The following is a 13,075-nucleotide window of genomic DNA, read 5'->3' as shown; positions in this document are numbered from 1 at the left end:
GGAAGCGGACGCCGGGGGACGCATGTAAGTATGTACTTACATTTTACGCTGGTAACCAGGGTAAACATCGGGTTACTAAGCGCGGCCCTGCGCTTAGCAACCCGATGCTTACCCTGGTTACCCGGGGACCTCGGCATCGTTGGTCGCTGGAGAGCGGTCTGTGTGACAGCTCTCCAGCGACCAAACAGCGACGCTGCAGCGATCGGCATCGCTGTCGCTATCGCTGCAGCGTCGCTTAGTGTGAAGGTACCTTAAGTTTCCTTGCCCGACTGCTGTGTCTTCAGTCCTGAACGTCACTCATTTCTTGGTGCTTCAGAGGAACTTGAAAAGCACATCATGAAACCTCAGTCTGCGGTGACTATGCCTGGGAGAAACCTCGCTGATGCAGTATAACTACCTTGTGCTTTGTTGCTGTGTTCAGTCTTGCCATGGTGAATGGCCAGTGACATGAAACCTTCCACATCATCACCATTATAGCAGTTTGACTTTTCCTCGCTTGGTTTTAAACCTCCTACCCAACTGTTTCTGTTTCAGTAAATGATTGTGTTTCCACATACGATGAAAATAATGATCATTATCACTTGTCTGGGATCAATGGTTACACGTACACCCAACTATAATCCTATAACCCCCCGCCGAGCTCCTTCATAACCTGTGTACAAGTGATCGAGAAAAAGTGATGGAGGCTATAGATATTCACTAGATACTGATGATGGAGGCAACGGGCGGTCACCAGATATTGATGATGGAGGCAACGGGCGGTCACCAGATACTGATGATGGAGGTGATGGGCGGTCACCAGATACTGATGATGGAGGTGACGGGCGGTCACCAGATACCGATGATGGAGGTGACGGGCGGTCACCAGATACTGATGATGGAGGTGATGGGCGGTCACCAGATACTGATGATGGAGGCGACGGCCGGTCACCAGATACTGATGATGGAGGTGACGGGCGGTCACCAGATACCGATGATGGAGGTGACGGGCGGTCACCAGATACTGATGATGGAGGCGATGGGCGGTCACCAGATACTGATGATGGAGGTGACGGGCGGTCACCAGATACTAATGATAGAGGTGATGGGCGGTCACCAGATACTGATGATGGAGGTGACGGGCAGTCACCAGATACTGATGATGGAGTCGGTCACATTATACACATATTGATGATGGAGGCGACGGGCGGTCACCAGATACGGATGATGGAGGCGCTCACTTTATACTCGGCCATACACATTAGATGGCGGTCGGATGAACCATCGACGCCTCTGATGTCGCCGTCTTCCCTTCTATACATTGTTCCGCCGCTTTCCTGGGTTTTCTCTGACTGTCTGAGGCTTCAGCAGGGGCTCATTTACAGAAGAACTATGAGATTGCTGTGTGAAGTCGGACATCAGTCGGCCGACTCTAGTGTAATGTATACGGGCCCTTACTATGCCGCACGTTTCCACCCCTGCCCCGTATATACCGCGCAGTGTAGACTGCTCTCAGGGCCGTTATGTTGCAGTAGTGATATTACGGTGTCCGCTCTCCTGGGGATTCCTCACACAGAGGCCCCGGCCCGGCCGCGCTGTCTCCGGCATAGTAGCAGCATAAAGCTATTAATACTCGTCTCTGCCAGCTGAGAACAGGGATTCCCTCTGACGTCACTGCTTGGTAACCAGATAAACACAGCAAAGACAAACCTTATATGGCTATGTACGTCACAGGAACACCGGGTGGGCGGAGCCGCCAGCAGTGTCCCCCAGAGATCAGAGCTCTCAGGGCATCTTTGGGGCTGAAAGTCGAGGAGAGCAGGCGGGGAGCTCTGGGGCTGCGGACTGGAGAGTTTGGGGGCGCTCGGTGCAGTCAATGAGAAGATATCGGCAAAAGAGTGCGTGACGTGTGCAGAGGGGGGCGGGCTCCACCGGTATAAATAGCTGCGAGCGAGCGGAGAATTTCATTCATAAATCTGAGGAAAAGCGGAGCGTGAGGACGGACGCTGCTGCCCGTATACTGTGCTGACACCACGGCCGCTGGGGGCGCCCTGTCCGGACTGCTGCACCCGAGGACTTATCATCTGTGACCAGGAGGAGATCCCACCATTTATTATCTGTGACCAGGAGGAGATCCCACCATTTATTATCTGTGACCAGGAGGAGATCCCACCATTTATTATCTGTGACCAGGAGGAGATCCCACCATTTATTATCTGTGACCAGGAGGAGATCCCGTCACTGATCCCCATACAGGAGATCCCATCGTTGATCCCAACACAGGATAAGATCCCATCATTTGTTACCTGTACTCAGGAGGAGATCCCATCATTTATTATCTGTGACCAGGAGGAGATCCCGTCATTTATCTGTGACCAGGAGGAGATCCCATCATTTATTATCTGTGACCAGGAGATCCCCTCACTGATCCCCATACAGGAGATCCCATCGTTGATCCCAACACCGGATAAGATCCCATCATTTATTACCTGTACTCAGGAGGAGATCCCATCATTTATTTACTGCACACAAGAAGAGATTTATTAACTGGACACAGGAGGAGATCACATCATTGATCCCAACACATGAGAAGATCCCAACACATGAGAAGATCCCATCACTGATCCCAACATAGGAAGGGATCCCATCACTGATCATTATACAGGAGGAGAGCCCACCAGCTTTTATTATCTGTGCCCAGGAGATCCCATCATTGCATCTTACACAGGAGGAGATCCCATCACTTATTTTACTGCAAAAGTTTGCTAAAGATCCATTATTGATCCCAATTAAATTCCAAGATTTCCTTCTTGATCCCATCACGGAGACCTATACAGGAGATAACCCCATTATTTATCTTTACAAATATCTAAGGAAATCCCCTAATTTATTTCTTTAGGGGGGACCTAGCGTGGATCTACAGCCAGGAGTGGATCCCAATATTTATCTCTCCAAAGAAGGAAATCCCATCACTGATCCCTACCTAAGAATGAAGAGCTCTCACAGCTGATCCCTGCAGAAGGCTAGAAGATCCCATTGTTGATCCCTACAGAAGACGCTACTGCGGATCCCCGTGATCCCATCCACAGCTGATCTCTGCTTAGTGCTGAGGAGATCCCTGACGTTTGGACACTCGGGATCTACTGTTTGACATCGAGGCCGCAGCGTAGGATTCCGGGGGACATGTACCAGGGATACGACTCCTCCAGTTCCTCCCCCTCGGCCGAGTCTCAGTATCTGTCATCCGTGGATTCATTTGGGAGTCCATCCACGGCTGCTGCCCCACAGGTGAGTGTGACGTCACAGGACAAAGGCGACGTCATAGGGAAGTCAGGGAGTCACGGGGCAGGTTCCGTCCCGAGAGTCAACAAACACTGAAGAGTGAGAAAATACAAAGGGGAATCAAGTTCATGCTGTGATCGCCTCAGGGCAATAGGATGCTGGAGTGTCAGGAGGAGTCAGCAGGCAGGGCAGGGCTGTAACAGGAGACCACAGGCAGGCAGGGGTGTCAGGAGGAGACAGCAGGCAGGGCTGTAACAGGAGACCACAGGCAGGCAGGGGTGTCAGGAGGAGACAGCAGGCAGGGCTGTAACAGGAAACCACAGGCAGGCAGGGGTGTCAGGAGGAGACAGCAGGCAGGGCTGTAACAGGAGACCACAGGCAGGCAGGGGTGTCAGGAGGAGACAGCAGGCAGGGCTGTAACAGGAGACCACAGGCAGGCAGGGCTGTAACAGGAGACCACAGGCAGGCAGGGGTGTCAGGAGGAGACAGCAGGCAGGGCTGTAACAGGAGACCACAGGCAGGCAGGGGTGTCAGGAGGAGACAGCAGGCAGGGCTGTAACAGGAGACCACAGGCAGGCAGGGGTGTCAGGAGGAGACAGCAGGCAGGACAGGATTATAACAGGAGACCACAGGCAGGCAGGGGTGTCAGGAGGAGACAGTAGGCAGGACAGGATTGTAACAGGAGACCACAGGCAGGCAAGGGTGTCAGGAGGAGACAGTAGGCAGGACAGGATTGTAACAGGAGGCCACAGGCAGGCAGGGGTGTCAGGAGGAGACAGTAGGCAGGGCAGGATTATAACAGGAGACCACAGGCAGGCAGGGGTGTCAGGAAAAGACAGTAGGCAGGACAGGATTGTAACAGGAGGCCACAGGCAGGGCATGAATATAAGAAGGAGACCACGGGCAGGGCAGGGGTGTAAGGAGGAGACCACGGGCAGGGCAGGGGTGTAAGGAGGAGACCACGGGCAGGGCAGGGGTGTAAGGAGGAGACCACGGGCAGGGCAGGGGTGTAAGGAGGAGACCACAGACAGGGCAGGGGTGTAAGGAGGAGACCACAGCCAGGGGTGTAAGGAGAAGACCACTGGCAGGGCAGGAGTGTAAGGAGGAGACCACAGGCAGCACAGGAGTGTAAGGAGGAGACTACATGCAGCTCAGGAGTGTAAGGAGGAGACCACAGGCAGGGCAGGAGTGTAAGGAGGAGACCACTGGCAGGGGTGTAAGGAGGAGACCACAGACAGGGGTGTAAGGAGGAGACCACAGCCAGGGGTGCAAGGAAGTGACCACAGATAGGGCAGGGTTGTAAGGAGGAGACCACAGACAGGACAGGGGTGTAAGGAGGAGACCACCGACGGGGCAGGGGTGTAAGGAGGAGACCACCGACGGGGCAGGGGTGTAAGGAGGAGACCACAGACAGGGCAGGGGTGTAAGGAGGAGACCACAGACGGGGCAGGGGTGTAAGGAGGAGACCACAGGCAGAGGTGTAAGGAGACCACAGGCAGAGGTGTAAGAAGGAGACCACAGACGGGGCAGGAGTGTAAGGAGGAGACCACAGGCAGAGGTGTAAGGAGGAGACCACAGACAGGGTAGGGGTGTAAGGAGGAGACCACAGGCAGAGGTGTAAGGAGACCACAGGCAGAGGTGTAAGAAGGAGACCACAGACGGGGCAGGAGTGTAAGGAGGAGACCACAGGCAGAGGTGTAAGGAGGAGACCACAGACGGGGCAGGAGTGTAAGGAGGAGACCACAGACAGGGCAGAGGTGTAAGGAGGAGACCACAGGCAGAGGTGTAAGGAGGAGACCACAGACGGGGCAGGAGTGTAAGGAGGAGACCACAGGCAGAGGTGTAAGGAGGAGACCACAGACAGGGCAGAGGTGTAAGGAGGAGACCACAGGCAGAGGTGTAAGGAGGAGACTACAGGCAGGGCAGGAGTGTAAGGAGACCACAGACAGGGCAGGGGTGTAAGGAGGAGACCACAGACAGGGCAGGGGTGTAAGGAGGAGACCACAGGCAGGCAGGGTAGGAGGCTGCAGTCAGGGACGGCAGAGGAGTCTGGGTCCCTCGTTGCTGTATTATCAGCGGGTGGATAATTCTTGTGACATATGGTGGAAGGATAGTGAGGAGATCGTCCTCTGCTGCCTCTCACTTTGGTCGCAGAGCTCTCGGACGTTAGGAGTTGCAGTACTTTGTACGGTCGCGTGTTGCCACTTGTCAGTCATAGCTTGGGTGGGCGGAGCTGACGAGCAGTGACGCCGGCGTGCTATTTTGGAACGCAGCGTCGGTAGAGCGCTGGGACGTAACAGGCGCTGCCGACGTCAAGGACCCAAGGGGCGGAGATCTGAAAAAACGCGCCCACAGCAGCGAAATCTCCACAGGGAATCCCGAGATAATGTGAAATGAACCGGACGTAGGAAAAGAGGCAGAATATAGGAGCGCGGAGCTGGGGGCAGAGGAGCTGCATCTGAGGGGGCTGTTAGCTCTGCAAGGGGTGGATCAGTGAGAAGATGCACCTGAGGGGGCTGTTAGCTGTGCAAGGGGTGGATGAGTGAGAAGATGCAGCTGAGGGGGCTATTTGCTGTGCAAGGGGTGGATGAGTGAGAAGATGCACCTGAGGGGGCTGTTAGCTGTGCAAGGGGTGGATGAGTGAGAAGATGCATCTGAGGGGGCTGTTAGCTGTGCAAGGGGTGGATCAGTGAGAAGATGCACCTGAGGGGGCTGTGTTAGCTGTGCAAGGGGTGGATGAGTGAGAAGATGCAGCTGAGGGGGCTATTTGCTGTGCAAGGGGTGGATCAGTGAGAAGATGCATCTGAGGGGGCTGCTAGCTGTGCAAGGGGTGGATGAGTGAGAAGATGCATCTGAGGGGCTGTTAGCTGTGCAAGGGGTGGATGAGTGAGAAGATGCACCTGAGGGGGCTGTTAGCTGTGCAAGGGGTGGATCAGTGAGAAGATGCACCTGAGGGGACTTTGCTGTGCAAGGGGTGGATCAGTGAGAAGATGCACCTGAGGGGACTTTGCTGTGCAAGGGGTGGATCAGTGAGAAGATGCACCTGAGGGGGCTATTTGCTGTGCAAGGGGTGGATCAGTGAGAAGATGCAGCTGAGGGGGCTATTTGCTGTGCAAGGGGTTGATCAGTGAGAAGATGCATCTGAGGGGACTGTTAGCTGTGCAAGGGGTGGATGAGTGAGAAGATGCACCCGAAGGGGCTATTTGCTGTGCAAGGGGTGGATCAGTGAGAAGATGCACCTGAGGGGGCTATTTGCTGTGCAAGGGGTGGATCAGTGAGAAGATGCACCTGAGGGGGATATTTGCTGTGCAAGGGGTGGATCAGTGAGAAGATGCAGCTGAGGGGGCTATTTGCTGTGCAAGGGGTTGATCAGTGAGAAGATGCAGCTGAGGGGGCTGTTAGCTGTGCAAGGGGTGGATGAGTGAGAAGATGCATCTGAGGGGGCTGTTAGCTGTGCAAGGGGTGGATGAGTGAGAAGATGCACCCGAGGGGGCTATTTGCTGTGCAAGGGGTTGATCAGTGAGAAGATGCAGCTGAGGGGGCTGTTAGCTGTGCAAGGGGTGGATGAGTGAGAAGATGCACCCGAGGGGGCTATTTGCTGTGCAAGGGGTTGATCAGTGAGAAGATGCAGCTGAGGGGGCTGTTAGCTGTGCAAGGGGTGGATGAGTGAGAAGATGCATCTGAGGGGGCTGTTAGCTGTGCAAGGGGTGGATGAGTGAGAAGATGCACCCGAGGGGGCTATTTGCTGTGCAAGAGGTGGATCAGTGAGAAGATGCACCTGAGGGGGCTATTTGCTGTGCAAGGGGTGGATCAGTGAGAAGATGCACCTGAGGGGGCTATTTGCTGTGCAAGGGGTGGATCAGTGAGAAGATGCAGCTGAGGGGGCTATTTGCTGTGCAAGGGGTGGATCAGTGAGAAGATGCACAGGAGGAGGCTTTTACCTGTGTAGGGTGTGGATCAGTGAGAAGATGAAGCCGAGGGGGGTTGTTACCTATGCAGGGGGTAGGTTAGTAAGAAGATGCACCTGGGGGGCTGTTAGCTGTGCAGTGGGGTGGATCAGTGAGAATACGCAGCACAGGGGGCTGTTACCTGTGCAGGGAGTGGATCAGTGAGAAGATACACCCCAGGGGGCTGTTACCTGTGCAGGGAGTGGATCAGTGAGCAGATGCACCAGAGGTAACTTACCTGTGCAGCGAGTGGATCGGTGAGAAGATGCACCGAGTGGGGTTTTGCTTGGGTGGATCAGAGAGGATATGCACTTGTGGGGGCTGTTACCTGTATTAGGAAGAAGAAGTGGTGGATTGGAGAAAAAACACGAGGAAATGTTATGGTAAATTAACCTGTTACAAGCAACCATAGCAGAAGATGTGACTATTCCAGCAGCTCCCAGCCTGCGTCTCTGAGCATCCCTACGGGTGACTGACAATCACTTATAGCAGTGCTGGGTAGAGCCGGCCAGGGACGGCGTGAGACTAGTCAACTCTCCATGATTGTAGTGAACCATGCACTATCAGTTTTAGGGTATGTGCACACGCTGCAGATTTTGCTGCGGATCCGACGCAGCAGTTTTCCCAAAGTTTACAGTACCATGTAAACCTATGGGAAAAAAAACCCGCTGTGCACATGCTGTGGAAAAATCCGCGTGGAAACGCAGCGGATTATTTTCCGCAGCATGTCAATTCTTTCTGCGGATTCCGCAGCGGATTTCAACATGCACCAATAGGAAAGTGCAGTTGAAAACCCGCAGAAGAAACCGCGATGAAATCCGCAGTGAAAACCGCAGTGGTTTTGCACTGCAGATTTTCCAAATCCGCTGCGGAAAAATCCACAGCAGAATCCGCAACGTGTGCACATACCCTTACAGTCTGAGACTCTGATCTTGTCCTGTTCTCATCTGGATCAGACTTGGCCATTAATTATTATTAAGGGAATACGTGTAACACGGCAGACACCCGGGGGTATACACGGCAGACACCCGGAGGACACAGTGAGGACACACGGCGGACACATTGAGGACACACGGCAGACACCCGGGGGTACATATAGCAAACACCCGCGGGTACACATGGCAAACACCCGGGGCGACACACGGCAGACACCCGGCGGACACATAGAGGACAGACCTTGTAATTCAGGTTCCATACGAGTTTAATCCATTTTAAACTGATCCATGGTTGAGTTAATGGGTAAAAAAAAAATAAGAGCTGCTTCAGTGAACAAAACCGGATGCTATGAGTAGGACACCTGTGAAAGAAATAAGCCCATCTTCCTCTGGGGTTAGAGAATGTGTGAATGTAGCAAATAGATGGGTCAGTGAGAAAATACACCAAAGGAGAGGTGAAATTACCTGTATTGGGGAAGACAATGATTCAGTGATAAGATGCCCCAGAGGGAACGTTACTTGTGCAGAGGTTGGATTAGTAAGTAAAGAGACCAGTACAGTGTGGATCAGTGAGAAGTGGGACCATTTTCTGTATTAGGAGTGAATGAATTGAAAGAGGGGTTTTCTGGAAAGGAGGGTGGCTCAGTGAGATATTCCAGAGACGAACTATTGCCTGTACAAGGAGGGAGATCAGTGAGAAGATGCCCCATAAAGGATCTGTTACATGTGAAGGAGGTGGATCAGTGAAACATGAAGAGTTGTTACCTGTAGGGAGGTTGTAGATTGTTGAATAAAGAAAGGGTCTTCTATCTCTACAGGTCCTTCTCAAAAAATTAGCATATAGTGTTAAATTTCATTATTTACCATAATGTAATGATTACAATTAAACTTTCATATATTATAGATTCATTATCCACCAACTGAAATTTGTCAGGTCTTTTATTGTTTTAATACTGATGATTTTGGCATACAACTCCTGATAACCCAAAAAACCTGTCTCAATAAATTAGCATATTTCACCCGACCAATCAAATAAAAGTGGTTTTTAATACCAAACAAAAAAAACATCAAATAATAATGTTCAGTTATGCACTCAATACTTGGTCGGGAATCCTTTGGCAGAAATGACTGCTTCAATGCGGCGTGGCATGGAGGCAATCAGCCTGTGACACTGCTGAGATGTTATGGAGGCCCAGGATGCTTCAATAGCGGCCTTAAGCTCATCCAGAGTGTTGGGTCTTGCGTCTCTCAACTTTCTCTTCACAATATCCCACAGATTATGGGGTTCAGGTCAGGAGAGTTGGCAGGCCAATTGAGCACAGTAATACCATGGTCAGTAAACCATTTACCAGTGGTTTTGGCACTGTGAGCAGGTGCCAGGTCGTGCTGAAAAATGAAATCTTCATCTCCATAAAGCATTTCAGCCGATGGAAGCATGAAGTGCTCCAAAATCTCCTGATAGCTAGCTGCATTGACCCTGCCCTTGATGAAACACAGTGGACCAACACCAGCAGCTGACATGGCACCCCACACCATCACTGACTGTGGGTACTTGACACTGGACTTCAGGCATTTTGGCATTTCCTTCTCCCCAGTCTTCCTCCAGACTCTGGCACCTTGATTTCCGAATGACATGCAAAATTTGCTTTCATCAGAAAAAAGTACTTGGGACCACTTAGCAACAGTCCAGTGCTGCTTCTCTGTAGCCCAGGTCAGGCGCTTCTGCCGCTGTTTATGGTTCAAAAGTGGCTTTACCTGGGGAATGCGGCACCTGTAGCCCATTTCCTGCACACGCCTGTGCACGGTGGCTCTGGATGTTTCCACACCAGACTCAGTCCACTGCTTCCTCAGGTTCCCCAAGGTCTGGAATCGGTCCTTCTCCACAATCTTCCTCAGGGTCCGGTCACCTCTTCTCGTTGTACAGCGTTTTCTGCCACATTGTTTCCTTCCAACAGACTTACCATTGAGGTGCCTTGATACAGCACTCTGGGAACAGCCTATTTGTTGAGAAATTTCTTTCTGGGTCTTACCCTCTTGCTTGAGGGTGTCAATGATGGCCTTCTTGACATCTGTCAGGTCGCTAGTCTTACCCATGATGGGGGTTTTGAGTAATGAACCAGGCAGGGAGTTTTTAAAAGCCTCAGGTATCTTTTGCATGTGTTTAGAGTTAATTAGTTGATTCAGAAGATTAGGGTAATAGGTCGTTTAGAGAACCTTTTCTTGATATGCTAATTTATTGAGACAGGTTTTTTGGGTTATCAGGAGTTGTATGCCAAAATCATCAGTATTAAAACAATAAAAGACCTGACAAATTTCAGTTGGTGGATAATGAATCTATAGTATATGAAAGTTTAATTGTAATCATTACATTATGGTAAATAATGAAATTTAACACTATATGCTAATTTTTTGAGAAGGACCTGTACAGAGGGGGGGATCAGTGAGAAGATATCTCAGAGAGGGGATGTTTCTCTACTGGGGTGGGGGTGATCAGATGCTTCACAGAAGGGAAGTCACCTGCATCTCTCCTCTCCAGCAAACTTCTCACAAATCTACACACCCCATTCCATTTTTGCGTGAGACCCTCAGAATTGTGAACAAGTATTTAACCCCGAAACTATCACTGAGCAATACCTGTAATATTAACCTGAGACTGTGCAAAAGTATCTGCCCCTGTGCTGATCTGTACACCACGCGCTAGTCGCGCCGAGGAATTGTAGACTCAGTTATTTCAAAAGCAGAAAAACTTCTCAGCTCCTGTGACCCTGAAATGTGAAGATCATGTAGGAGAACGAGAGGAGGAAAACCCTCATCAGCCGCAGAGAAGATGGAGGTCCGGTTATAGAAAGCAGAGGGAGTTACATCTGTAATTATCTACACCCTTCTCTATCAGGACAATCGGGGACAGCCAGGAGGATATTTCACAAGTAATATGGGGGTAGGAGACATTTAGGAGGGGTGCATGTACTTTTCACGGCTCTGTGAAATTTCAGATATGAACATCTCTATTTCTTTTCCCTCTTCATTTTGTTTTCTTCCATTCTTTTTCCTCTCCTCCATGCGCTTCTCTTTCATCTCCCCTCTATTATCACTTCCTTTCATTCTCTCTTGTCCCTTTCTTTTTTCCCTTTTTCCACTCTCCTTCATGCTCTTTTCTTTCTTCTTCCTTTTCTTTCTCACTTTGTTTCATTCTTTCTTCCCTTCTCCTACATCCTCTCTTCAGCTTTCTTTTTCCTCTCTCCAGCTTTCTTTTCCCTCTCTCCTTCATGCTCTTTTCTTTCTTCTTCCTCACTTCATTTCATTCTTTCTTCCCTTCTACATCCTCTCTTCAGCTTTTTTCCTCTCCTTCATACTCTTTTCTTTCTTCCTCGCTTCGTTTCATTCTTCCTTCCCTTCTCCTACATCCTCTCCAGCTTTCTTTTTCCTCTTCTCTCCTTCATGCACTTTTTTTTTCTTCCTCTTCTTTCTCACTTCGTTTCAATCTTTCTTCCCTTCTCCTACATCCTCTCTTCAGCTTTCTTTTTCCTCTCTCCTTCATGCTCTTTTATCTTCTTCCTCTTCTTTCTCACTTCATTTCATTCTTTCTTCCCTTCTCCTACATCCTCTCTTCAGCTTTCTTTTTCCTCTCTCCTTCATGCTCTTTTTTCTTCTTCCTCTTCTTTCTCACTTCACTTCATTCTTTCTTCCCTTCTCCTACATCCTCTCTTCAGGTTTCTTTGTGCTCTCTCCTCCAGGCTCTTCTTTCTTCCTCTTCTCTCCATTCCCACTTCTCTTCATTCTCTCTTCTCCCTCTTTCCTTCTTTCCTCCCTCAATCATCTTTTTTCATCTCCATTCTTTAATCTATACCCTTCTTTCTCCTTGTTTTTTTCCCTTTCCGTCTTTCTTTTTATCTCCATCCTCTCCATTTTCTCTTAGCCTCATTTTCTTTAGTCTAGTCTCCCCCATTTTTAGATGTCTCTTCCATGATTGTGAATATCTCTGTCTCTCTCTCTCTCTGCCAGGAGTGTGTGGCCCTATGTGATGTCCCCTCTTCCTTTGTGCCCACTGTTACGGCCATCACCAGTAGCCAGGACCTCCAGTGGTTGGTCACACCTGCACTTATTTCCTCCATGGCTCAATCCCAGCCAACACCAGGACCGTCCATTGACCCCTATGACCTGCCGGGCCCCAGCTATGCGTCGCCCTCCGGGTCCTCATATGGCACAACACAGCCTGCTGCTTCTTCATCTGGACAGGAGGAAACTCGCCCGACAAGACCCAGAAAAAGACCTCGAGAAGAAGCGGTAAGTAGCAGTATCCAGATGGAGATAAACGCTGCTCACAGTCGTATTTCCCCTCTCACCAGATGTCCCTCTCTCTGTACAGTTAACCCCAGAGGAAGAGGAGAAGAGGCGAGTCCGGCGAGAAAGGAACAAATTAGCTGCCGCCAAATGCAGAAACAGGAGACGAGAGCTGACTGACAGATTACAAAACGTAAGCAGTGATCCTTGAAGGGGTCGTCCATTTCTTCCCCATATTCAGTCTTGACTCTTTGGATTTTTTCCAGAGATTTGTGCTGATGTTCTTACCTGGCGAAGGATTATCTACACTGATACATAGTAACAAATGCTCAGCATGTGAGCAGGACTAGAGCAGGTTTTAAGCTCCTGTAATGTAAACTATTGTTGATGAGGCTATTGGACATGTCGCCAATTTCCTAAATGAATATATTTCTAAAGGTGCTATTGACAGTTTCTTTCCACTTCCAGATTATGGCACCAACCGTTTTCAATCGAGCCTTGAGTAGTTTAGAAATTCTTCTGTAACCAATGCCATTAATATGTTTTGCAACAATAAGGTTGCAAAGGTCTTGACACAGCTCACTGGTTTTACCCATCATGAGAGGTTTCTTGTGTGGCACCTTGGTAATGAGACACCTTTTTATAGACCAT

General features: G+C 50.3%; 1 protein-coding gene and 1 long non-coding RNA gene across 6 annotated transcripts in view; one reads left to right on the top strand and one right to left on the bottom strand.

The window, feature by feature from the left end:
- Positions 1-1,808: 1,808 nt before the first annotated feature.
- FOSB (FosB proto-oncogene, AP-1 transcription factor subunit) overlaps positions 1,809-13,075 on the top strand; it is a 16,748-nt gene continuing 5,481 nt past the window's right edge. For 3 of the 5 annotated variants that reach the window (XR_013221413.1, XM_077286391.1, XM_077286390.1), the window contains exons 1-3: positions 1,809-3,267; positions 12,146-12,427; positions 12,510-12,617. Coding sequence is in view for 4 of the 5 variants with exons in the window: in XM_077286391.1 (XP_077142506.1) it covers positions 3,163-3,267; positions 12,146-12,427; positions 12,510-12,617 (495 nt within the window). In the remaining variant the exon portion in view is untranslated. Of the gene's footprint in view, positions 3,268-10,585; positions 11,082-12,145; positions 12,428-12,509; positions 12,618-13,075 lie in introns of those variants that run through there. The other 2 variants (XM_077286393.1, XM_077286392.1) reach the window with 2 other exon arrangements.
- LOC143806231 (uncharacterized) overlaps positions 3,131-13,075 on the bottom strand; it is a 27,528-nt gene continuing 17,583 nt past the window's right edge. The window contains exons 2-3 of the long non-coding RNA XR_013221414.1: positions 7,447-7,536; positions 3,131-3,353 (exon numbers count right to left, since the gene is read on the bottom strand). This is a non-coding gene — a long non-coding RNA (uncharacterized LOC143806231). The remainder of the gene's footprint in view (positions 3,354-7,446; positions 7,537-13,075) is intronic.

This window comes from Ranitomeya variabilis, chromosome 2 (assembly GCF_051348905.1).
Source record: "Ranitomeya variabilis isolate aRanVar5 chromosome 2, aRanVar5.hap1, whole genome shotgun sequence".
NCBI lineage: Eukaryota > Metazoa > Chordata > Amphibia > Anura > Dendrobatidae > Ranitomeya > Ranitomeya variabilis.
This window is presented reverse-complemented; position numbering and strand designations above follow the sequence as displayed.